This window comes from Sminthopsis crassicaudata, chromosome 5 (genome assembly GCF_048593235.1).
Source record: "Sminthopsis crassicaudata isolate SCR6 chromosome 5, ASM4859323v1, whole genome shotgun sequence".
Taxonomy (NCBI): Eukaryota; Metazoa; Chordata; class Mammalia; order Dasyuromorphia; family Dasyuridae; genus Sminthopsis; species Sminthopsis crassicaudata.
The window spans coordinates 293,915,983-293,942,022 of record NC_133621.1 but is presented as its reverse complement, the minus strand read 5'-3'; the positions used below and the strand labels follow the sequence as shown (position 1 = coordinate 293,942,022).

General features: G+C 42.5%; 1 protein-coding gene across 1 annotated transcript in view; it reads right to left on the bottom strand.

The window, feature by feature from the left end:
- Positions 1 to 1,844: 1,844 nt before the first annotated feature.
- Positions 1,845 to 26,040, bottom strand: part of ABTB3 (ankyrin repeat and BTB domain containing 3) — a 333,872-nt gene continuing 309,676 nt past the window's right edge. The window contains exons 13-18 of the mRNA XM_074271499.1: positions 21,668 to 21,773; positions 20,298 to 20,400; positions 18,760 to 18,841; positions 9,183 to 9,251; positions 7,332 to 7,445; positions 1,845 to 3,998 (exon numbers count right to left, since the gene is read on the bottom strand). Of these exons, the coding sequence (XP_074127600.1) occupies positions 3,789 to 3,998; positions 7,332 to 7,445; positions 9,183 to 9,251; positions 18,760 to 18,841; positions 20,298 to 20,400; positions 21,668 to 21,773 (684 nt within the window). The 3' untranslated portion in view covers positions 1,845 to 3,788. The remainder of the gene's footprint in view (positions 3,999 to 7,331; positions 7,446 to 9,182; positions 9,252 to 18,759; positions 18,842 to 20,297; positions 20,401 to 21,667; positions 21,774 to 26,040) is intronic.

The window sequence follows — 26,040 nt, the reverse complement described above, 5'->3', positions numbered from 1 at the left end:
CAGCAGAGCCAAAATTCAAATTCATCTTCCCCTCTGAAGGCAGCTCTGCCCACTCTACCATCCAGTCCTAATGTCAATGCTGGTCTCTATCATGTACACAGTAAGCGTCCCATGGATGTTTGTTGAACTGAATTGGAATTAATTACAAATGATCAGGGTTAGCCCATGACACTAGGGGGCCCTGTCATACAGATTATAGAACTTGGTGACTTGAGCTTGGAGAAACTTTCTGGTAATCAAAAAGTTTAAACAACCCAACTCTACTCCAGCCATTCCTCTCCTTTCATGTGGAAGGAACCGACAATTTATCTTTGAAAAACAAACAAAGCAGCTCCCTTTCCCAAGAGACTTTTACTGAGATTCACTAGGAAGATAAATCAACCCTCTCATTTTTTCCTGGGGCCCAATCTGAAATGTCCCTGTTCAGCTCACCCATATTTCCCTAGAGTCCTTTGTGTGGGAGCAGTTGGGGTGTTCCCAAAGGCCTCGCATCTACCACCTCCCCATGCTTGCCTTTCTGTCGATGCTCATTTCTTTTGTAGCTCCTTGAAGGCAAGGAAAACTTTGACTTTTTTGTAGTTTTTTTTTTGGGGGGGGGAGGGGAATATCACGACTAGCATTTAGCAAAGTGCGTAGTACATAGCACAGAGCAATAAGCTCTTGATTAAAATCGGCTGGTTGGTTGACCATGTAATCAAATTAAAATGGCCACTTGTTACTGGAAAGATGGATCAATAACTCCCCCACTGCCCAACTTAAAGCTCCTTGGCTACCCCTTTATGAGCTTTCTTTCTGCATACCCGAGGGCAGAGCCTGTTTAATTTTACTACATCTCCAGCGTCTACCTAGCACCAGGCTCTCCACATGCATGGATCCATCCCTCCGCCATCTTGTACCTGGACTAGGGCATAGACACCAATTGGTTTTCCTGCCTCGTTTCTCCCCACTATGGTCACTCTCAGTTCGGCTAGCAGCGATTTTCCTAAAGCATAGTCACGATCACGTCAGCCCCGCAATCATTAAGTGCCAGTGTTTCTCCATTTCCTCCTGGATCAGGGTCCCCAAAGTCTTAGTGCAGTTTTCAGTATGGGACATCATGTAAAAAACCCTCCAATTGACTCTTTAACTTTTTTGGGGGTGAGGCAATTGGGGCTAAGTGACTTGCCCAAGGTCAAAAGCTAGTAATTGTTAAGGATCTGAGTCTGGATTTGAACTCAGGGCCAGTGCTCTATCTACTGTGCCATCTAGCTACCCCTAATTGACTCTTAATCACTTTGGAGCCCAGCTTTTCCCATCTCTCCAGCCTCCTTATACTTCTCCACACAGCCCATGTTCCTCACGGTTTCTCGACTTCCCTTCCTCCTCGCTTCCTTCACAAATCCGTTCCAATCCCACCTTCTGCAGGAGGCCTTGACTGTTCCACCCACCCAGGCCCTCTCAGTTCCTCTCTCATTTATCCTGTATAGGTCCTTTGTTTGTGGTGGGCTCCTGGGTATCATGGACCATTTTTGGCCTTTCTTTGAATCCTCAAGGCCTCAGGGCCAGAGTAACTGGCACATAATAAACGCTTAATAATTAAAAATAAATAATAAATACCCGTGGAAACAAGATGAAAGTGGATGGGACTGTGTCTGAAAGCCTTGGCACCTGAATAATGGCGGAAGGCTCTCTAAGTTAGGTGCTATGAGAGCTCAATTGGTATCAATGTTCACTTCCCATGGAGCTTTAAGGGACAACAGGGTTTTCGTTTTGTTTGTTTTTTTGGTAAGTCTGTAACAAGACAAGGTCTACCTTGGAGTGGCCACTCAGGGTAGTTGCTCATCATACAAAAAGATCACAACATGGAAAAAATCATGTTTGCTTTAATGACAGAGAAAGCACACCAAGCTCAAACATGAACACCATTGGGGAAAGGGGGGTTGCCATCACGCAAGCCAAGGCGGAGCTGCTCTGCTCTAGCATTGAACATTCAAGGACAGGAAGCGGCCAGGAGGGCTGCATCTCAGACAGCTTCTTCAAGGACATGGACGGACACGGCAGGAGCTTCCTGCCGGATCACATGCTGTGGATCTTCCCCGGGATGGGCGGGAAGCCCTTTGAGTTCTCCCCTTTTGGTCCAGAGGGAACCTGAGAGGCTTTCCGAGTGATCCACACCAACGTCCATCGATGGATTCCTAGCTGATGGGCTGAACATCCCTGGAGTGGGAGCAGGAGCCCAGAAGCAGCCACTGACATCAAACATTCTGAGCGACGGACCCAAGAATTACCTCACGTGACAGAGGCGTGGGGGAAGGTTTCCTGAAACAGATTCTGAGGGGCGGGCGGCGGTAATTTCTGAAGAGGCATGCTGGGAGAGAAGGAAGCTGATAGCAAGATGTCGCCCCAAATGGTGAAGAGTCTTTGCTGCACTCGAGTATATTTTAAAACAAGGGTGTGTGAAAAGTTCTGAGAAGTTATTGTGGTCTTTCAGCCCTCTCTCTTGCTAGCTACTGACTTGCAAAGGGAACTGAGACCCAGCAGTCAATAAATGTCCACGACCCAGAGTCCTAGACCGTCCACTCGTGGGGTGTGATGGGAAATCATTCTATATTACATATTTAGTCATTACAAATAACATAATCACGCTCTCTGGTCGGTAGTAAAGTACTGATATCTTACTAGAACTGAAGAGAGCCCCGGGATAAATGCTAAATGCTCTCATGTCTCCCTCCCCCAAGTCCCTTCCCACCCCTGACCCACCCTGGCTTCCCTCAAAATTCAGTTTCCACCAATATGATCCCATGGAAACCATCGATTGCACTACGATGCTCCACCAGGAAAGGAATAGGCAGCTGTGGCTGGACCAGCGGCGGCGGCAGAGCGAGAGACGACGTTGTCCCATGGAATCCTTGGCAACTCTGTAGCGTGGATATCGTGTGGGCCAGGTCCATCCCCATGCAAAGGCTTCACCAGGCAGGAACCCCAAATAACGATAGCATGCAGGATTGTTTCTTCAGTGGCAGAACTGGAGGTGGTTGTTGGCAGTGTACCTCTTGTGTATCACTGTGGTTGGCGAGGCAAGATTAAATCGGCTGATAAACAACACCAGTGGAAATCTTGTCTATTGCACTGACACAGGGAGTACCTTTGACCTTTAAAAAAACAAGGAAAAATCCCAAACTTGGATCCTTATACACAATTCTGTTGAAAAGGAACTTTTAAGCTTTTTAGAAATATATTTTTAAACTACAAGGCTACCCCATTTTTTAAATGAACATATATATATATATATATTTTAAAAAGTCCCCACCCTTATAAATTTGCCTAGACTGTTCCTCACGATTGCAATCTTTCTAACTGTCTCTCGGGCGTGATGAAAACTCACTAAACCTGCAAACACCAGTCTCTGGAAGTGCATACGGGGATGCTCCTAGGAGTGGGTACTGGACCGTTCTTCATCAGGCTTCAGGAAGCCCAACCATCTCTACATGGGTGTGTTTCCATCAGCGGTCCCCAGCACGAATGGGCGTGCTTCAAGGGATGTCCAAAGTGGGGTCACAGCTCCATGGTCCCCTCACTGGATTTCCAAATCAGGACCCAGTCGCTAGCCAGCCATGAGCAGGATCTCCCTGGTGTGAGGAATGCACGAGAGCTGTACACAGTCACTGAGCCAGGAGGAGCCAGGACAGCCGAGGAAGCCCCTGGGTCCAGATGAGAACATGCCGGTGGGAATCGTGTGTATTCTTCGGAAGCCGACGCAGCCAGAGAACGAGGAAGGTCCTTCGGGAGTGCCCTCTCGTCTCGGGGGTTTAGACGATAGAGCCTTTGGAAGAGGATAAGTGAATGGATTGTATCCTGATTGCCAACGTCCTCTGCAAGTCCTGGAGTACATCCTGACCCGATGCTTCTCCATTTTTATCGTACAAAAGCTGCTTGAAGGCCTCGTTCTCAATGAGGACCATCATGTTCTTGAGGAAGTAGCCTTCACAGTAGGTCGAGAGCTCCGTGACGCCGAGGAACTGGGGAAGGAGGAAAAGAAGGTCGTGAGTGTGATACCTGTGTAAGCTGGGGCTGGAAAGTTGGGAGCTGTCTCTTCCAAACCCTCACTGTACAGATAGGGAAACTGAGGCCTAGAGAAACAACATGACTTGCTCAAGATCATGAAGATAATAAGTCAAAAGGTAGGATTTGGACCCAGCTCCTCTGACTTGTTGAGCTTGATTCTCACTGTGACAGTTCTCTGCTGACCCCCTGTAGTGTGCCCTACTGCATGTCCTGGGTTAAAACATAGCAAATGCCCAGAGCCTCTCACATTACTTGGGATGCAAAATGGCCATGACCTGTGTAGTTGGGATCGGGCAGGTAGAGGAAAAAAATGGCAGGAATGGAGCTTAAGGGTCAGTGGGTAGGGAATGGAATTGGCGAGTAGAACAGAAGCTTCTTGAGGTCAAATGTGCTCTCACATTTGCTTTAATAGAGCTAGCATCAAGTTCTGTGCCTGGCATACAGTAGGCACTTAATAATTGTTGATTAAATAGATTAGTGACTAGTGATCTCTAGGGAGAGAAGAGAACTTTAGGATAATGACTCGAGGACAGTGTGGTACTGAGTAAAGTATTAGATTTATAATCAGAGTCTGGGTTCAAAAGTGGCTCCATTGAGGGGCTTGAGTAACCACTTCCCTTTCCTGACCTCAGTTTCCTCATCTGTAAAACAAGGAGATTGAATCAGATGGATTTGGAGGTTCCTTCCAGCTCTAGCTCAAGAATTTTAGTCTCTTCCTGCCTCAGTTTCCCCATCTGTAATTAATACAAGGTCCTTTCTAACCCTAGGGGGCTTCTGGCTCTCCTCTTGGCCAAAATGTGGCAGAAATGAGGTAGGTACTTGCCAGCCTGGCCAGTGAGTTCAGTTACTCTGTGAAGCTGTACTTTGCTGTTAGGATTGGGCATCCTTCTCCCCCAGGCAGACGGGGTGAAGGCACGGAGAGCAAAGGTGGGGAGGAGACTCTGAGATAGAGCCATGATCCAAGAAAGAAGAAATCATTAATGACAAATTTATTATTTTTTAAAGCGTATTGCTTCCTGGCCTAGATGGGAAATATGCCCATGACCTTGGCCTCCTTAGCACAGAGCTGTAACCCACTGAGCTAACCATCTGCGAGCAAAAAGGATGTGTCATTTAGGACATAAAACCGGAAAGATGCTCAGTGGTATCCTAATGGCCTGAATGAATTAGTACGACTATTTATTCAGCCCACCCAAGAGGAGATTGGGCCTGATAGACTCATAAACTGGAGTGAGAAGGGTCCGAGAGCCTGGCTTACACAGGTGAGAAAAGCCAAGACAGAAAGAAGAAGAATGATCTTCTTTAGACTACCCAGCTAGTGGTGGAAGCAGAATTAGAATCCAGATCCTGTGACTCGCAGCCTAGAGCTGCTTCCATTACTAGATCCATTATCTGCTAGATCCTAAGAAACATAGAGTGTTAAGAGAGAAGCAACTCTAGAGGCTAACAAGTCCAGCCTTTCTCCAACCCAACTTGTTGTAAAGCTACCAAACAAGGATTCGAACCCAGGGCATCATTTCTGGAGTCTAGAACATCTGACAAATTGTCCAAATCCAACTCCAGACATTTATGATTTGTGTGACATGGGCAACTTAATTAATTTCCAATCATCTGTCTCAGTTTACTCTATTGTAAAATGGGGATAATAACAGCACCCATCTCCCAAAGTGATTGTGAGAATTAAGTGGGATAAGATTTTTCAAGTACTTTATAAACCATAAATGCTACATTATTAGTTTTATTATGTTATTAGTAAAATTTCCTATATTTTGTTGTTTAGTTGTTTTAGTCATGTCCAACTCTTCCTCATTTTGTGTTCTTTTTTGTTTGTTTTTTTTCCCAGCAAAGATACTGGAGGGGTTGGCCATTTCCTTCTCCAACTGATTTTACAGATAAGAAAACGGAGGCAGGCAGAGTTAAGTGACTTGCCCAGAGTGACAGTTAGTAAGTGTCTGAGGCTGGATTTGAACTTGGGAAGATGAATGTTTCTTATTCCAAGGCCAGTGCTCGACCACCATGGTGCCCCCTAGCTGCTGGTAAAGGACCCTACACAAATGTTAGCACATTATTATTATTAATGGGATCCTGGTCTCCTTCCACTCCTGGTTCTCCTGTTGTTTCTGACCTCTGGCTCACTCCATTTGGTAGAAAAATCTGCTTGCTTTTTTTGTAGGAGTGTGCTAAGAGCCAGCTCACACCAGAGAACCAAATGTCAAATGTTCAGTGTGAGCATTTATTTCCACCTTGGAAATCCACAAACACAAGAAATCCGGACTTGGATTGTTATATTCATCATCTAGACTTAAGCAAGTGATGGAGAAGATGTTAATGGTGCAAATTAACCCTAAAAATGAGTCACACAGATATTTTCCTCACCCCTCTTCCTGGAAAGCTGATTGTTAAACATTTACCAACACACCCCTCCTCTTTTGTAAATAAAGAAAATGTGCTAAAAGACGAAGCTTCTCTAATTCTGGACAGCTTGACTGGAAAGTCAGAATTGCTAAAACAAGCTCATCTTTGGCCTCCTTCTATATGGAAAGTTGTCACAAGGGCTCGCATTTAATATTGCCAAGGCCCCTTTTGACATTTGTATTTGCCTTCTCATATTTCCCAAGGTTCAAGGCCAAGGGCTGGTTCCCTCCCCCAGCCCATAGTCGGTATTAAACAATTCTCTCTTTGGAGGGACATCGGCCAAAATGGAATCCATGTAAAGATGGATTGTGGGCTGGTGGAGGAGCATTAATGCTATTGAGGGGAACACAGGATAACCATCACATGGAAAAGTGCTGACTGCCACATCTCACTAGTAGTGAGATACTACACCTCTCAGCCTCAGTTTCCTCCTCTATAAAGTGGGGATGATAATAACTGTACTATTGATCTTATTGGGTTGTAGTTTAATACATATTTTGTCCAAAATATCCTGCTGCTGTAAAGGGGGAGGGTTTTTCCATTGACAATAAATAAAATTGGCTTTCTTTCTTTCTTTCTTTCTTTCTTTCTTTCTTTCTTTCTTTCTTTCTTTCTTTCTTTCTTTCTTTCTTTCTTTCTTTCTTTCTTTCTCTTTCTCTCTTTCTTTCTTTCTTTCTCTTTCTCTTTCTCTCTTTCTTTCTTTCCCTCCCCTCTCCCTTCCTCCTTCTTCCTTCCTTCCTAAGGACCATGCCTTCAACCCAAATCATTCTTTCTCTCATTGATTTGCCAACAATAGGTCCCATGTCTTATACAAACAAGACTCCTCCTTTGTCTATACTCTTTGCACCCAGGAAAGGGGCTGCGGGCGTTACCTTGGCATGGTTGTATATATCTACACAGTTCTCTGTGTTGATCCCTTTTGCACAGATGATCTCACAATGCCGCTGCAAAGCTTCGAGCTGGAAAAACTTGGCGGCAGACAGGAGCTAAAATAAAAAAAAAATTATAAAAGGGAGGCTATCAGTCAGGCTGCCTTGAACGGGACTGACTTTCACTGGATGTAAAAGGAAGCTCAGTGTCACCTCCGATTCCTCCTTGTCCCTTGCTGCTCACATTTAATCAGTCTCATCTGTTGAGTCTTTCCTCAAAGCACCCATGTCCTCCCTTCTGTTCTTACAGCTACCATCTTAGTCCGAGCTCGAAGCAGCTCCCACTTGGACTATTTCCACATTTCCCAACAGATCTATTCTCCTCCTTTCTTCCCTTCCCTTCTAATTCATCTGAAAACATCACCAAGACAGTACTTTGATCTCCTTCCAGACTCAGAAACCTTCAAGGATCCCTTCCTTTCTACCAACCAAAGTCCAAAAAAATCCCTAAATCCTGACATTCCACCCAGTTCAAAGACCCTCTCCTCCATGACCCAACAGGATGCAATTAAGTCTCCCTCTCTGGAGCTCCTCTTACTGAGCTGGGCTTTTCACACCCTGGCTTATAATTTGGCTATTTCTGTACAACCGTGAGGTCAATCTCCACTAGAAGTGGGTCCTTGTGGGTTAACACAAATCAACATTAGCTACGTTGTGTTATGTTTTTATTTATTTTGTTAAACATTTCTCAATTATATTTTAATCTGGTTCAGGCTACACTTGGAGGTTTTGATGCTCACAACCATGAGTTTCACACACACATACCATGCAAAATATATGTGTGTGTATTTGCACGTATATGTGTATATATCCATAATGTACAGAAGTGTTACACATATTTTAGGTAATTAAATAATATAAACACAGTGTACATACATATATATATATATATACATATATATATATACATACACTGATACACATATTCATACATACATGTGTGTATCAGAGACCTCTCTTAAGAGAATATCTATGTTCCTGTAAGGAATCCAAGTATAAACACAATTGGAGAAGACTTCTTCCTGCACATCTTAGCACGAGCACACACAACCCTGACAACTGCATAGTGCCCACATATGCATATCTGTTTATATACATGCATGTGTGTATATGTGTGGTTTTATATATATATGTATATATATGTGGTCATATATATTTATGGATTTATGGATGTATAGGAAGAAACCTCCAAATGCATTAATTTCTGAACCTTCTGTGGGAACCTAGTTATTCACCTTCGAGATCCCTTACAATCCCCTGAAAATGACCTCACATTTATTTTTCATGGATTTAAGCAAACTTTCTGGATTCTCTAATCGAATGTAACACCTCAAGGGTGGGAACTGTTTGACTTTCATTTTTTTAGGCTTGCCACTCAACTGGCATACTACAGGCACTAAATAAGTGCTTGCCAATTGGCCACATCTTATATATTTCTGTTTATCCAGTTCCATGATTTGAACCAAGCAGGTGTTTGTTAAAAGAATGAATTAAACCATCCATCTTTCCCAACTGGTAGAGCGCCTATTTGTCAGCAGTACTGAGGAGTCAGTGCTTATCCCATCTGCTCTGATACTCTGATCTTATATCAATTAGTCCAGACCCATAGTTCTGCACTCCTGAACTACTGGAATAAAACCCACACTGGTTTTCCCAAAGCTGAACTTGTGTTCCCACTTCTCCACCCTTGACACCGATGTCCGATTTTCTACGACAATACTCCAGTCTCCTTCCCAGGAGCACAATATTGGCCCAACTCAGGCTTACAGAAATCCCAGATGAAACTCCACAAACCTCCATTATCTCATTGTTCTTAATAAGAAGTGACTCTGGACCACCATAGTAAAGGTATTGCATGACCAGCTAGAAGAGAATAAAAAAAAAGGAGGTTAATCCAAACCACATCCAGATTGATGGCCTAAGGAGGAACCACCCATTGCTTAGTAAAAGTTACTATGACCAAAGATAGGGCATCTAGAAAGGACTTTCTCGCTAAGGAAACTGAAGACCATGAAGATTAAGTACCTAGTCTAACATCATCAGAGGTGAGATTTGAAAACAGTTTCTCTGACCCCAGAGTCAATATTTTCTCAAATGAACCACAATGCGTTTGCAGGAAATCCTGGGCTTGGGATGGAAGCCAGTGTGGTATAATAGGATAGAGTCTTGGGCCTGGAGTCAGCAAAACCTGTTTCAAATTTGGACTCTTACTACCTGAACAAAGCTAGGGAAGTCACTTAATATCTGCTAGCTTCAATTTTTGGTAAAATATGTATATTTGTATATTTTCTGTAGCTCCAATTTTGCACAGTTGTAAGCATCAAATGAAATAATATTGGTAAAAAGCTTTTAGCGCTGTGCTTGGGATAATAATAAATGTTTATTCCTTCCTCTTTCTCTTCCATTCCAATCAGGAGACCTGAATACAAATGGCCCAGTGATGCTATGTAGCTGTGATCGAGTTCTGTAAATTTTCTTTGGCTCAGTTTCCATATCAGGAAAACGAGAGGTCTGGACTAGGGTAGTGGTTATTGTCTTAAATCTTTATACCTTTAAAATATTTTGATAACATTTCAATATAGCTGTTTTCCTTTGCAATCTTATATTATTTCATCTTATTGCACATTTAAGGACATTATTTTTAATAGTATTTTATTTTTCCAAATACATGCAAAGTTAGCTCTCAACATTCACTTTTGCAAAACCCTGTATTCCAAAATTGTCTCCCTCTTCTACCCCCTCCCTTCTCCCTAAGACAGTAAGCAATCTGATACAAGGAAACGTGCAATTTTTCAAAACATATTTCCATATTTATCATTTATCATATTTTGTCTGCTCTCCAAAAGTCAGATCAAAAGGGAAAAAAGCCTAAAAAAGAAAAATAAACAAACAACAACAAAAGTGAAAATACTCTGCTTTGCTCCACATTACATTCCCATAATTCTCTCTCTGGATGCCGATGGCACTTTCCATCACAAATCTATTGAAATTGCTTTGAATCATCTAATTGTTGGAAAAAAGCCAAGTCCATCACAGTTGATATCACATAATCTTGTTGTTACTGTACAATGGTCTCTTGGTTCTATTTGCTTCTCTCAGCATCAGTTAAGAACATTAGTTCTTTGAGGAGGGCTCCATAAATTTCAGATTCCAGAGGGAATCAGGGCAGACATGGAAAGATATCTTCAGTCCTGTTCAGTATAGGTTCTAGGAACTATGGAGTACACATCTAAGGTGTCTCTGAGCTTATGAGTTGCCAATGACTGGCCACGTGACCTTGCTCAGGTCATTCTACCACTCCAATTCTCAGTTTCCCAATTTGTAAAAGTGAGGGGCTGAATTAAGTGTTCCAGTTTTAGATCCTGTTCCCATATAGCAAACTAACTCCTTGTGTAGCTTAGAGCAAAGTCTTTGCTTCCCCTGCCTAAATCTCCTCTTCTCTGTAAAATGGGTTAAGATCAGTCCAGATATCCAAGGTCTCTTCCAGCTCTGTGATTCTATTCAGTCTTCACTGATGGAATGAAGGGAACCCAAGGTCAAGTGTTAATCATTCACATGCAATTCACCGAGAGCACAACAAATGAAGAGGGAGAGAGGTTGTATTAGTGTTGCAGACACTTTTCTCCTTCTTTCTCTTTTTTTGGACCCAATCGGAAAGAAATAGTGAAGTGTGCCTGGATTCTGGCCCCAGTTCTGCCTCTTAACTCTGACACAAGCCATGGGATCTTGACCTTGTCCCCTTCACTTTCCTTTTCTGTAAAATAGGAATGATAGAGTCCGTATTCTCCAAAATCTCCTCCAGATCTGGAGTTGAACAATCTCTTTCTACTTCACGTCAATTTTGGGTTTGGTTGGATAAACCAAAGGAATGTTTAAGATGGTGGGTGGACATGAATAGACTCAGCATTTTGCTTCATCTTTGTTGGCTGCTTTAGAAATCAACCGCAAAGAGACAGCCTGATGATACATATTTCTAATGGTTTTTATAGAGTCTTGGGGAGACATTCACAATAACTTTCTCCATCTCACTGATAGGCCAGTCCCTACACTGTCATGGGAAATGGACGCACTGCCAGAAAGAAAGCCGCCATTCCTGTCCTCTAGTCCCATGTAACTTTGGTTTGGGGGGAAATGGGTGAGGAATGTTTTCATCCCCATCTCACAGAAAGGAAAACTGAGTCCTAGAGATCATATGAACATAGATCATAGTTCGGAAGCTTGAAGGGACCTCAGAGGTCATCTAGTCCAGCCGTCTTATTTTGCAGATGAGGGAACTGAGGTCTGAAACAGTGAAGTGACATAGTATAATAAGATCATTGCTATATAGGCCATTTACTCCAGCCTCTGAGTTTTCTGATGATGAAATGAGACTCAGAGAAGGGAAGGAGCTTATCCAGAGACACACAGAGACAAGTGTAAGAGGCAGAATTTGAAACTAGATCCTATCATTCTAGAGTCAGTGATCTCTCCTCCAAAGAAATTGAAAATGCAAAATTTAGATCTTTAACTCTATGTACTATGAACTGTGGTATTGATTCTGCATTTTGGATCTGAGGTAATATAATAACGAACTTGCCTGGTGACTTTGGGCAAATCATTAAGAACTGTACTAGTAAATCATGCAAATCTTGTCTAGCTCTAACAGTTCATTTTTCAGGTCCTTCCCAACTTTGGTGTTCTATGTCCTATTGTCTTATATGGCATTCACATTCTTAATCCTAAGGTTCTCTTTCTGTGTTCTGAGGTCTGACATTCCATGTTCTAGAGTTCTCATGATTCTTAACAGTTCTAAAATTGAGCCTGGATGTGCCATTCTTGTACTGTCTTGTTCCCAGCTCTGACATCCTTGTTCCAAGCTTTCTCCCATCTCTGACACTCCCTACTCTAAGTTCCCTTCTAGTTCTGATATTCCCTATTCTGAGATTCTTTCTCAACTTTGACATTCTCTATTCTAGATCTCCCTCAACTCTGACATTATTTGTTTTAAGCTCCTTCCCAACTCTGACATCCTTGTTCTAAGATTCTCCCTGCTGTTATCTTTACTATTCTAAATTCCCTTTCCTAGTTCTGACATTCTCTGTTCTAAATATCCCGCAGCTCTGACATTCTCTGTTCTAAATATCCCCCAGCTTTGACATTCTCTGTTCTAAATATCCCTCAGCTCTGACATTCTCTGTTCTAGATATCCCTCAGCTCTGACATTCTCTGTTCTAGATATCCCTCAGCTTTGACATTCTCTGTTCTAAATATCCCTCAGCTCTGACATTCTCTGTTCTAGATATCCCTCAGCTTTGACATTCTCTGTTCTAAATATCCCTCAGCTCTGACATTCTCTGTTTTAGATATCCCTCAGCTCTGATATTCTCTATTCTAGATATCCCTCAGCTCTGACACTCTCTGTTCTAGATATCCCCCAGCTCTGACATTCTCTGTTCTAGATATCCCCTCAGTTCTGACATTCTCTGTTCTACATATCCCTCAGCTTTGACATTCTCTGCTCTAAATATCCCTCAGCTCTGACACTCTCTGTTCTAGATATCCCTCAGCTTTGACATTCTCTGCTCTAGATATCCCTCAGCTTTGACATTCTCTGTTCTAAATATCCCTCAGCTCTGACATTCTCTGTTTTAGATATCCCTCAGCTCTGACATTCTCTGTTCTAGATATCCCCCAGCTCTGACATTCTCTGTTCTACATATCCCTCAGCTTTGACATTCTCTGCTCTAAATATCCCTCAGCTCTGACACTCTCTGTTCTAGATATCCCTCAGCTTTGACATTCTCTGCTCTAGATATCCCTCAGCTTTGACATTCTCTGCTCTAAATATCCCTCAGCTCTGACACTCTCTGTTCTAGATATTCTGTTCTAAATATCCCTCAGCTCTGACATTCTCTGCTCTAGATATCCCTCAGCTCTGACATTCTCTGTTCTAGATATCCCTCAGTTCTGACATTCTCTGTTCTAGATATCCCTCAGCTCTGACATTCTCTGTTCTAGATATCCCTCAGCTCTGACATTCTCTGTTCTAGATATCCCTCAGCTCTGACATTCCCTATTCTAAAAGATCCCTTCCCAACTCTGACATTCTCTGTTCTAAGCTCTCTCCCAGTTCTGATAAGTCCTTGTTCTAAGACTACCCCCAGCTCCCACATTCCAAATTCTAAACTTCCTTCCCACCTCCGCTCTAATATTTTATGTCTTAAGATCTCATCCGCTTTTGATATTCTTTGTGCTAAGGGTTCTGTCAGCTGACACTCCCTGTTCTAAGGACCACCCCTTCCTTACTCCAGCTCTGATGTTCCAGGATTCTATGAATAAAACCGAGGTGAACAGCCCTCCCTTTTATGCTTACTCTAGCAAGACAACTCACTTCTGATGAATAAAGGCAACGTCAAATTAAGTGTGTAGAACCCCTACCTCCTAAAGAAGTCAAAGCTGACTGTTTCCTGGGAGATTTCCCCACTGGCTCCCCTGACAGATGCTGTGCTAAATGTCTACACAAGTACATAAACAGCTCTCCGAGGCTGTGCTGCTCCCGCCATGTGTCCAACTTCAACCTTCACTGATTGCTTCCCTCTGGGCCTGAGTGCATTGGCTTTTGTAAAATGGTAACCAGATAGTCTTGTATCACCCCCTCCCCCTTTAAGCACAGGAAACAAGAATGAATCAGTTAATGTTGGTTGGGCAGTCAGCCTCAGAAACTTTGTAGCACTCCTAGCACAAATAACTTAGTTACTCTAGAACTAGCTCACAAACCTCAAGTGTAACAGTTAATCAAATCTCTCCTTCTGTCAGCAGCCAAATGGGGGAATATTTGAGGAATATCCTCTTTATTTCTCAGATGAAAAGACAGAGGGTCCTAGAGGTGATGTGACTTGCCCAGTGCTATGGACAAACACTCAACCTAAAGTATTCTGCCCCTTTTGGGCCTGCTGATTTCTCCCTAACGACCTTCATTCAGAAAATGTTGACTTACATACTCTCTATGAGATCAAACAGGACCAGGGTCCACTCAGCAAAGCTTCTGGCTTTGCCACAGTAAGAGGGGGAAGGCACTGGTTTATCGAGCAGCCCCCCCCCACAATTCCCATTTCCATATCACTGACTGCTTATTGGACACTTGGGATTGGACGATTGTAGATAGCTTGACTCATTATGCCTCCACTCGAACTCATTATTTCCCCTCCTCCAATTTTCCCTGCTTCTAAATTTTCTTATTCGTGCAGAAGACACCATCATCCTTCTTAATCTCCCAGGTTCATAGCCCTGGCGTTTATCCTCAACACTTTGCTCTTTGCTGCCCCACAGATTGAATCTGCTGCCAGATCTTTCAGCCATTCCTCCATCTGATCCTACTCTCCAGTCCCAGAGCTCCCATTGAGTCTGGGCTCTTATCTCACGCAGACAGCCTCCTAATGAGTTCCCCTGCCTCAAGTCTGTCCCCACTCCATTCCATCCTAATACTGCTGCCAAAGTAATTTTCCTTCTGTGTCGATCTGAAAGTGTGAATCAATCAACTCTAGTGGCTTCCTATTGCGTCTGGGATAAAATAGAAATTTCTGTTTAGCTTTAAAAGCCCTTCAGAAACTGGCCCCAGCCTGTCTTCCCATCTCCACTGGACATCATTCTCCCACGGCACTCTGCAATCCAGACAAACTGGCCTTCTCTCTGTTCTTCACCGATGACACCGTATCTCCGGTTTCTAAGCTTTTACCTCGGCTGTTCCCCAAATCCCAAACGCACCCCTTGTTACCTCTGCTTCAGTCTCCCTCTCCTTAGGATCAATCTAAGGTATCATCTTCTGACTGGGTGGGACAGCGGACAGAGCATTGGGTTTGGGATCAGACAGACCTCAAATTGAAATCTAGCTTCAGGCACTTACTAGCTGTGTAGCTCTGGCAAATCACTTAGCCTGCCTGCCTCAGTTTCCTCGTCTGTCAAATGGGGCTAATAACAGCACCTGCCTCACAAAGTTGCTGTGAAGATCAAATGAGATAATATTTTAAAATGCTAGCAGAATGCCTGGCACATAGAAAGGGCTGTATGAATGTTACCTCATTATTATTCTGCTTGAAGTTTTTCCTCCTCTCTCCCACTGCCTTGTATTTAATGACTTGATATTTTTATTCATTTTATATTCATGCTGGATCTATTTAGGTATGTATTTGTTTTCTCTCCCATTAGGATGGAATCTCATTGTAAGTAGGGATTATATTGGTCTTTGTACTTGTGGCTCTTAGTAAGTTGGTTTGATTGTCAGTGAAAGTGACTTTCACCCCCAAGGCCATACAGTTGGTCAGTATAGGGGTCAAATGTCACTGAAGGGGACCTTAACTGGTTGACTGTCAGTGAAAGTGACCTTTATCCCCAAGGCCATACTGTTGGTCAATGTAGGGGTCAACTTCAATGAAGGGGACTTTAACTGGTTGATTGTCAGTGAAAGTGACCTTCACCCCCAAGGCCATACAGTTGGTCAATGTAGGGGTTCAACTTCAATGAAGGGGACCTGGTTGGATTGTCAGTGAAAGTGATTTTTACTCCCAAAGCCATATGTCAGTGTAGGGGTCAAATGTCAATGTAGGGGACCTTAACTGGTTGATTGTCAGTGAAAGTGATCTTCACCCCAAGGCCATACATTTGGTCAGTGTAGGGGTCAAATGTCACTGAAGGGGACCTTAACTAGTTGATTGTCAGTGAAAGTGACCTTCACCCCCAAGGCCATATTGTTGGTCAATGTAGAGGTTAGAGTGGGGAGAGCAGTTTTCCTTGGTCATGCAGGTGTCAAGTGAGGGAATGAAGGATTTAATAAGAGGGCCATGAGCCTGTAGTTAAGGGACCTGCCATAGCTATTTGCTACCTAGATTATCATCAGAAAATCACTTTCTTATCTTTAGGCCTCCCTTTCTTTAGCTGGTGAATAAAGGATTGGGTCTCAGTTGCCTCAACAGTAAATTAAGAGTTAACCACATAAACTCTAAGGCCACTTCCACTTTTAGGTTTATGATTCTTTGTCACATTGGCTCCCTGGGCCTCCGTTTCCCCAGCTTTAAAAGAAGGGAGTTGGACTGGGGCTCTCGACACTAAATTCTTTGGCCCTGTAATCCTGTAACTGCCAGCTCAGTGTCTCTGCCGCTAGCCCAGATGCCCACTCTCCTGGAACACAGGATTCTTCAGAGAGCTGTAGCAAAGCCAGTGTTTCCTGCGGAGTTGATTTTGGATTGAAGGGGAGAGGGAATTTTAATTGACCTGCCATCCCCAGGGCTTCCAGAAAGGGGGACTGGATGGAACCAAGTGAATGGTTATGAGGTGAAGGTCCCTCATTCCAGAGGCCATTATTCTTGGCAGTCTCTAACCTAACCGGGGCTGGGATTCAAACTCCTGTTCAGCCTGGGGCCTCAGATAGCGGCTCAGCTGGGCTTTGTGTGCCCCCCTTTCTCCCCCACTTCACATGGTACTAAAACATCCCGGGGACAAAAAGCACAGTTTCATTTACTAAAATTCTCCCATCAGTGTGAAAGTGAAATAAATAGGACACCTGGGACCCTCTTCCAGGGCTGGTTTCAGCTCCACTCAGGCTATTTTGAGCCACAAATCACAGATCACTCCTTTTATGGGGGGGAGGGTGGGTCAAGAAAATCCCCAGAGCTCCACTAACTTGTCCCTTCCTTTTATAACTCCAGGCTAATGTGGCAGGGAACCCCAGGCCCAGTCAAAAGCCATTATCCTCGCAATGATTAATCTGGGCCAGCTCTTCCAATACTTATGGCGATGAACTTCCCAATTAGCCTCATGCTTAATGGTGTAGTTGCAGGCACTTGCAGGGTTAGTGTGTGTGTGTGTGTGTAGGCGTAGGAGGGGTGCAGAGGATGTCAGATTCTACTTCTCAAGGGCTTCTGGGATCTCCACTGGACAAGAAGACTCTTTCCTCTGGGCCACATGGCTTTTTAGAGGATGGGAGTCTGACTTAACATATTAATAACAACAACCAGCATTTAGAGAGCCCGGGAGGGTCTTCAGAGCATTCAGTATATGTTATTTCATTTGATCCTCATAGTAATCTTTCCCCTCCTCATCTTTGCTTCCCGGCTTCCCTGACTTCTCTCAAGACTTAGTTCAAACCTGACCTCTGGCTGGAGGCCCCTTTGACCCCCTCCCCAGTGCCTTCCCTCTGATATTACTTCCTATTTACACTGCACACGCATTTTATGCACAGAGTTGTTGCAATTCCTGAGTAAGAACACCAGCTTTGTAAGGGCAGGAGCCATATTTTTTTACTTTTTTAGTTCAGTATATCCTTAGAGCTTAGTACGTATATTTAACACATAGTAAGACTTGAACAAATATTTATTAACTAAAGTTTTCTCTTCTGTAACAACCTCAGGAAGATAACATCTATGGCACTGTCAATAAAATGTAAGCTACTTGAGGGCAGGAGCTATATTTTTGTCTTTTCTTTGAATCCCCAGCACTTAGGACAGTGCCTGGAACACAGCAGGGTTTAATGAATGTTTGCTGAGTGACAAAAATTCTATGAGGTAGGTACTATTAGGATCCCCATTTTACAGATGAGAAAACTGAGGTGGAAAGCAGTATCATCCAGTCAATAAGTATGAGATGTGTAGATAGAGTGCTAGACCTGAAGCCAAGAAGAACTCATTTGGTCTGACATTTGGATCAGTGGGCCAATCATCCAACCTGTCTCAGATCCTTAATTTATTTGTAAAACAGGAAGTGGTACACAAGAATTTGTGTACCAGGAAGAGAAAACAGGGTGGTCATGTGTTGAGAAGGCTGAAGGACACTCTCTCCACCCTGACTTTTCCAGTCTTCTCATTCCATGAACAACATTTCATCTCCCATATCCAGCCTTCCTTTGGTGCTGTCTCCTTTATGCAGAATGCCCTTCCTCCTCATTTCCACTTTCTTTGTATTCCGACACCAAAGTCAGTTTTCTTTCTCCTGTACCATGCTGTTGCACTAAACGAATGTATTCTTTTTGTAGTTCAAATGATAGTCCCAGGCATGTTTGACTCCTTGTGTCCTCATTTGGGGTTTTCTTAACAAAGAAACTGGAGTGGTTTGCCATTGCCTTCTCCAGCTCATTTTACAGATGGGAAAACTGAGGCAAATTGGATTCAATGACTTTTCTAGGGTCATACGGCTAGTATCCGAGTCCAGATTTGAACTCAGGAAGAAGTTGTAGAAAAAAAAGATTTATATTCCTTCGTTGCATTTTGCACTCCCTAGACTTACACTAATGAAAGTCCATAGGTGGTTTGTGTAGCTTGTGTAACCCCAACTCCCAAGTGGATAACTGGGAGACAGCGCATTTATGCTGGGAGGTCCCTAGTGCCAGGAATGATTAAGTTACCTGGAAGATGGGGTATTTCACATAATTGATCTCAATGCAAGTGCTGTCATTTGTTGGTTTGGTGGACAGGAGTGCCTTGAACCTAGACAAAAGAGAAAAGAGAAAAGAAAAAAATGAATGAAAACTTGACTTCTCATCATTGAGCAAAGGGAACAGTGCTGGTTTCTTTTCATGCTAATATCTGGAAATATAGAGATAATATGCACCAGAATACATAGAGGGCATGGTTTGCTATCAGGCGGACCTGTGTTAAAATCTCGCTTTGGATCCCCATTAACTGTGTGAACCCAGGTAAGAAGTCAAAAACCTTACTGAGTCCCTAAGATTAATCTACAAAGTCATAGATTGATGGTGATTAGTGCAGAAGGGGGTGTGTTCTCTCTCCAGGAGTTCCTGCCCTGATGGGCTCATTGATCCATCATAAGTGCGCATGAATCATCTCTTTCTAATATGCCTCATTTATGCCCCTAATATGGGGTGTACAAATAAGTCTTAGGGCAATTTTAAGCTTAAATAGACTTTCTGAGACATTCTGTATGTGACAATGCCCACTAATGGCATGAAAAGTAGACAAGTCATGAGCTAGTCAATTTAGCTTCTCCAACTCAGACTTGGGAAAGAATCCTCTGCATCGATGGATGACTAAAGAACTTGTCACACGAGAATGAGTTGAAGAAATAGAAGTCTTAAGGAAGGACTTCATGCTTGTCTTCAAGTATTTTAAAGCCTAAAATATGGGAAAACAAATTCAAAGAATCTCGGAATTGGAAGATCATTATTCCAACTCTTAATGAATAAAAAATTCTGTTCTATAAAATCCCATGAATGAGTGAGTATTTTGCCTTTCCTTGAAGACTTTCAAAGAACTAAATACTATCCCATGTTTCATGTATATTACCTCTGTGTGATTAGATAAACCAGGGATAGTTGAGGGGTACTATAGTGCACAGATTGCCAGGACAACTCATTTTTTCTGCATCCAGATCTGGCTTTAGAGATTTCATACTTATGTGATCCCATTTGCCTTAGTTTACCCCTTCCTTCCTTCCTTCCTTCCTTCCTTCCTTCCTTCCTTCCTTCCTTCCTTCCTTCCTTCCTTCCTTCCTTCCTTCCTTCCTTCCTTCCTTTCTTCCATTTCTTTCACCTCCATTTCCTATTTTCCCCCCTCTACATTGCTGACACTTCATAATGACTAGGAGTGATCCCAATGATGATGCTCTCTTTCCTTCTTCCCCCACATATCATAAAGCCTTTTTAAAAAAATAAGGATGTACACTGGCCACATCCAACAATATATGCCTCATTCGGATTGTACAGCACATTTCTGTTCAGATATAGAAAACAGGCCGACTCTCTTTCTACTGGCTTTTGGGAAGCTGGTCTCATGAACATGGGTCCTCAATTCTCTCACTAAGTGATCCAATTCCTGAAACTCCTCTTACCCACCTCCTTTTTCTTTCTGGAAATGGTGAATAGTTACAGTCTAGTCTTAGCAGTGAACAGGACCGACGTCCACCAAGATGAAAATGAGCACTTACCTGGGAGACGCAGTAAACAACAATACTTTGTGTGCATAAAATGGCCTTCCTTCCACCAGAAAGGTAACATCAGACATCTCTTTATTATTGAGAAAATGAGGATCTAGATAGAAGGAAAAAGAATGAGGGAGAAGATTTAGTCCAGAGAAGAGAGAAGATATGTATTTTTTTCATTACATATCAACAGTGATGGTACTCCGTTAGTGATGGTGCTTATGGGATTGGTCTTTGAAGCTACAGATTGCTACCTGGGATGGAAAACAGAACTCAATCAAAAGTTCTTTCAAGCCACTGACATGGATTCTTTCATATGAAGCCTGGAATGGTTTATTCTCCGTCAGAGAGAAGACATATCATATCATCTTTGAATCCTCACTTACAGTCAGAACCCAGTTAATTTTAAGAATTTTTTCCCCTGAGGCAATTGGGGTTAAGTGACTTGCCCAGGACCACACAGACAAGAAGTATTAAGTGCTGAGATCAGATTTGAACTCAGTGCTCTATCCACTGCACCACCTAGCTGTCCCTGGTTTTAAGATTTGAAAAATAAAATCTTTTCCATCTATCTCCTTCTTCTGTAAGAATGTCATCATTCAGTTTCCTGTTTATTTCTTATAGGACCATAGCTGTAACATCACTAACTAATAGCTAGAATTTATATAATATTTTAGGATATGCAAAGCATTTTATAACCATTATCTTATTGGATCTGCATAAACCAGCAACATAGGGGCTATTATTATCCTCATTAAACACATGAAAAAACTGAGGCAGACAGAATGAATGTTTTGTCCAAGATCACACATTTAATAGCTTTTAAGGCTGAATTTGAACTCAAAGAATCTCGGAATTGGAAGATCATTATTCCAACTCTTAATGAATAAAAAATTCTGTTCTATAAAATCCCATGAATGAGTATTTTGCCTTTGCTTGAAGACTTTCAAAGAACTAAATACTAGCCTATGTTTCATGTATATTACCTCTGTGTGATTAGATAAATTAGGGATAGTTGAATGGTAACTCCAGGCTTAGCACTTACTGGATGAGAACTAGAAGGGGCCATCAGACACTATCATGTGCAAACCCTCCTTTTATAAATAAGAAAATTAAGGTAGATCAAAGTAGATGCCATCAAGTCTCTCATTTTCAGATCAATGAGTCTTAGGTTACCTTTTCCTTGTAGTCATAAAAATGGAATAGTCCAAGTTAGCTAACATACTCCATAAGGTATTTCTTCCAGGTGCAAAACTCCCAAAGATGTGACTTAGAAAGTAGGTGAGCATATTTCCTTCCCTTCCCTTTCCCTCCCCTCCATCTGATCTCCCTCCTCTGTTTTCAAGTTGCAAGGCAGCCTCTGGGTAGAAACTTACCTAGGCGGGAAGTCTGCTTACGCTTTATCTCCACCAGTTTGGGGATGGGATAAGGTCCATAACAGTGAGTGAAGATGACGCATAGCTGTTGACTGATCACTTCATTCTAAGGAAGAGAAACAAGGGTTCTAAGAACTGAATGATTCCAATAGTCTCCTCACTCAGTTTTAAGAAAAGTAAAATCCTGGGTAAGGACAGCGAGAATCTCTTTTCCCTCATAAACGTTACTGAGTCTTCTGTAGGGAATTGAAATGAATTTGCCATTAAAACTTCCTTCTCATCCCAGTGGGACACGAGTGCACTTTCTTGAGCTTCTCATGGTCTATTTTACTAGACCTTATTGCTAAGAGATCTCCGAGCAAAGAGGTATGATTACTGGGGACCTGATACCCTAGTAAGTCACACTGTCTCATTCCATTTATTCATCATCCATCAGAAAGGAGATTTTTGTGGGTCACAAAATCAAGTTTAGTTTCTAAACATAACTGCCTTCATTGCTTTAGCTGTTGGGTTTCAGCACACAGGGATTCCCCATTCAATAATAGGAGATGATTGCTTCTGGCATATAGTCAAGGTTCTCTCTGAATAAGATACAAATAACCACAAGTTTAATGCCCTTAATATCTAAAATAAGGGAAGGAGGTGTTTGCAGTGTCCAGTGATCTTGGACAGCTCAGTCATTTCACAACATGGTGTGATGGTGGAAAAAGCATTGTCAGTGGACCCAACTGTCACTCATAACTTGTATGTCATGGGATCATTCAAACTTTTAGGCCTAAGTATAAAATTTATAAAGTAAAAGAATTGGGGAAGATGGCTCCTGAGGCCTTTTCTACCTCTAAATCTATGGTCCTTTACATCCCAAGATCTTCAGAAAAATGACAAATTTTCAAAATTGGTATCCTAAAGTATAAGCATCTGTCAAAATAATTCAGGGGCAGATTTGCTAAAATCTGGATTATTCAGACCCTTCTCTTTTGTCTCCTCCTTTTGTTCCTTCTCTATTTTCCCTTCACTGCCTCTTTCTCGTCCCACTATTCTACTGACTAGTTTTTGGATTTATTTTAACATATTCACTGTTAGAATGTAAGCTTCTTAAGGGTAGATGGGGGAGAAATAGGGGGGAGGGAGAAGGTTGCATTTCTGTTCTTGTATCCCCAGCACCTTGGACAGCACCAGACATTTAATATATGCTTGGTGAACTGATGGTCATTCCTGTTCATTTATCTCACCCAGCGGGATTCAGAGAAGAGCAAGCCTTCTATGTAAGGCCTTTCCTGATCACCTCTTCTCCTTCCTAGGTTCTAATGTCACTCCTCCTTAATTTTTTTTTTTTTTTTGGAGGCTGGGGTTAAGTGACTTGCCCAGGGTCACACAGCTAGGAAGTGTTAAGTGTCTGAGATCAGATTTGAACTCGGGTCCTCCTGAATTCAGGGCTGGTGCTCCATCTACTGCGCCACCTAGCTGCCCCCTAATGTCACTCCTAAAGAATTATTAAATATATGTTTGGGACCAGATCTGTCATTTCTCAGGCTCAGTGAACTCTTTGGGAGTAAACTCCTTCTCAGTACTAGTGTTGCCTCTGTAGAATTATTAAGTATATTTTGGGACAAGATTTGTTATTTCTTAGGCTTAGTGAACTCTTTGGGAGTAAAGTCCTTCTCAGTACCTGCTTAATGGCTCATGGTCTTTTTTTTTTTCTATTTTAAATAGTTTTTATTTACCAGATATATGCATGGGTAATTTTACAACATTGACAATTGCCAAACTTTTTGTTCCAATCTTTCCCCTCCTTACCCCCCCCCCCCCCCACCATGGCAGGTCGACCAATACATTTAAATATGTTAGAGTATAAATTAAATATAATACATGTATACATGACCAAACAGTTGTTTTGCTGAACAAAAAGAATCGGACTTTGAAATAGTGTACATTTAGCCTGTGAAGGAAATCCAAAATGCAGGCTGACAAAAATAGAGAGATTGGAAATTCTATGTATTGGGTCACAGTCATCTCCTAGAGTTCTTTCCTTGGGTGTAGCTGGTTCAGTTCTATTGGAACTGATTTGGTTCATCTCATTGTTGGAGAGGGCCTCATCCATCAGAATTGATCATCATATAGTATTGTTGTTGAAATATACAACGATCTTCTGGTCCTACTCATTTCACTCAGCATCAGATCATGTAAGTCTCTCCAGCTCTCTGTGAAATCATGCTGTTGGTCATTTCTTACAGAACAATAATATTCCATTACATTCATAGACCACAATTTATCCATTCTCCAATTGATGGGTATCTACGTAGTTTCCAGTTTCTGGCCACCACAAAGAGGGCTGAATGGCTCATGGTCTTAATGAATTGCTTCAGACACTGAAAAGTTGAGTGACTTGTCTAGAGTCAAATAGCCAGTATGTGTCAGGGTAGGACATGAATCCAGATTTTTTTTTTTAGTGTGGAAGTCAGCTCTCTGCCCACAGCACACCACACTGCCTCTCACCTGGTATTTATTCTGCATTTTTGGTATGTAATTATTTGGGCACATGATGTTTCTATAGATTGAATGTAAGCTCCCTGAAGGCAGGGACTATTTCATTTTTTGCCTTTTTGTCCCTGGTGACTGATACATCGTACATAACTTACTGATTACTTGCTGATTGACAGATAGAATGGTGGGAGCTGGAAGAAATTGTGGTAATCACATCCCATCAATTCCTCATTCTAAAAATGGGGAAATGAAGACTCAAGGAGAATAAAATGGCTTGTTGAGGGGAGTGGTCGAACTAAAACAGAGACTTCCCAGTTCCCAGCTTAGGGTTCTTTCCCTGGATTATTTCAGTCTCCCATTATCCTTGCTCTGAATTTCTTCTGGTTCCCCTTCTCAGGATTCCTGTTTTTGTAAGTATGTGCATCCAGATGCTGTCATTGTTAATCAGTTGCCCTTCCCCCTTAGTAAAAATGAAGTTACTTGAAGATAGGGACAGTGTTATTTTCCTCCTTTGTTTCCTTAGGCTCTAGCCCAGAGAGGCAGCTTGACAAATGTTTATTGGATTAAAATTAGAGACCTCCATAATTAATTCTACTTGAGCTTAAAGGGAATTGCCTCTATAGGTAAGAGGCATGTATGTAATTAGTGCCAGTTAATAGTTGTGAAAGGGATGAGCCCCAAGAGGAGGGAGGGTGAGCTTGGAGAGTTTGAACCATGGTGACCACAGATTGTACTCCCGAATGGATCTTGTCAGCTCTGGACCAAGGCCTTCTTGTCGCCACCTGGAATTCATCAAAGGGGAGCCACAAACTAGCACTTATGTCTCTGCCTGGGCAAGAAGCCAGCAGTCTCCTTAGAGAGGTGGGTTTGGGCACAGATGTGTCCAAGTGGCCAAAATGGCAACTTCTGAAACTAGGCTCTATCCCTGGAGAGGAACTGAGAAAAGGGCAGGGATGTGACAGCCATGTAGTCTCAGCCATTAGCTCAACTTGGCCCTCTTGAGGGCTCAGCCAGCTGACTCAAATAGAAGGGCAGGAGAGCTATGGAATCATGTTCTAACAAGCTGGGCTGTTGGGGACATGGCATTCTGTTAGTAACGGTTAGCAGCATGTGGCTGCTGTACCTGGCGTTCCATCTGCACAAGGAAAATGCAGGATGCATATGTATGGTGAAGGACTCGGGTCTATGGGCCTCTTAATAGATATACAGAAGCATCTTAAGAGGAAGGAAGGGTTATCTGGGATTGCTAGAATTCTGTTCTCCAGCTGGAACAATGTCCTGCTCTTCCTGTCCTTGTTCTTTAAATCAATGCAATTCAACTTGTATTAAGATACGGTGGAAATGGACAGCTAGGTGGCGCAGTAGATAGAGCACCAGTCTTGAATTCAGGAGGACCCGAGTTCAAATCTGGTCTCAGACACTTAACACTTTCTAGCTGTGTGACCCTGGGCAAGTCACTTAACCCCAGCCTCCGGGGGGGGGGGGGAAAGATACGGTGGAAGGAGTTGGCTTTGGAGTCGGGGGATCTGGATTCAAATCTTGCTTCAGATATACCATAAGGATATGATCATGGGCAAGCTATTCAACTACTCTTTCCTGCAAGCCAACTTTCTATGTCTACAAGTAGAGCTGAGTCCTAGAGGAAGATTCCATATGACTAAGTATTCAATGCTGATAAAATCCCAGAAATAGAAATAATGAAAGATGATATAGAAGAAGACAGTGGAGATGATAAAGATGATGAAGATAAGAACAGAAATTGAAGGCAGAAGAAGGAGGATGAATGGGGGGAAAGGAGCAGGAGGAGAACCAGAATGGGGGAAGAGGTGGAAGGAGAATGAGAATAAAAAAAGGAAAGGAAGAGAAGGAAGAAGAAGAAGATAATAAGA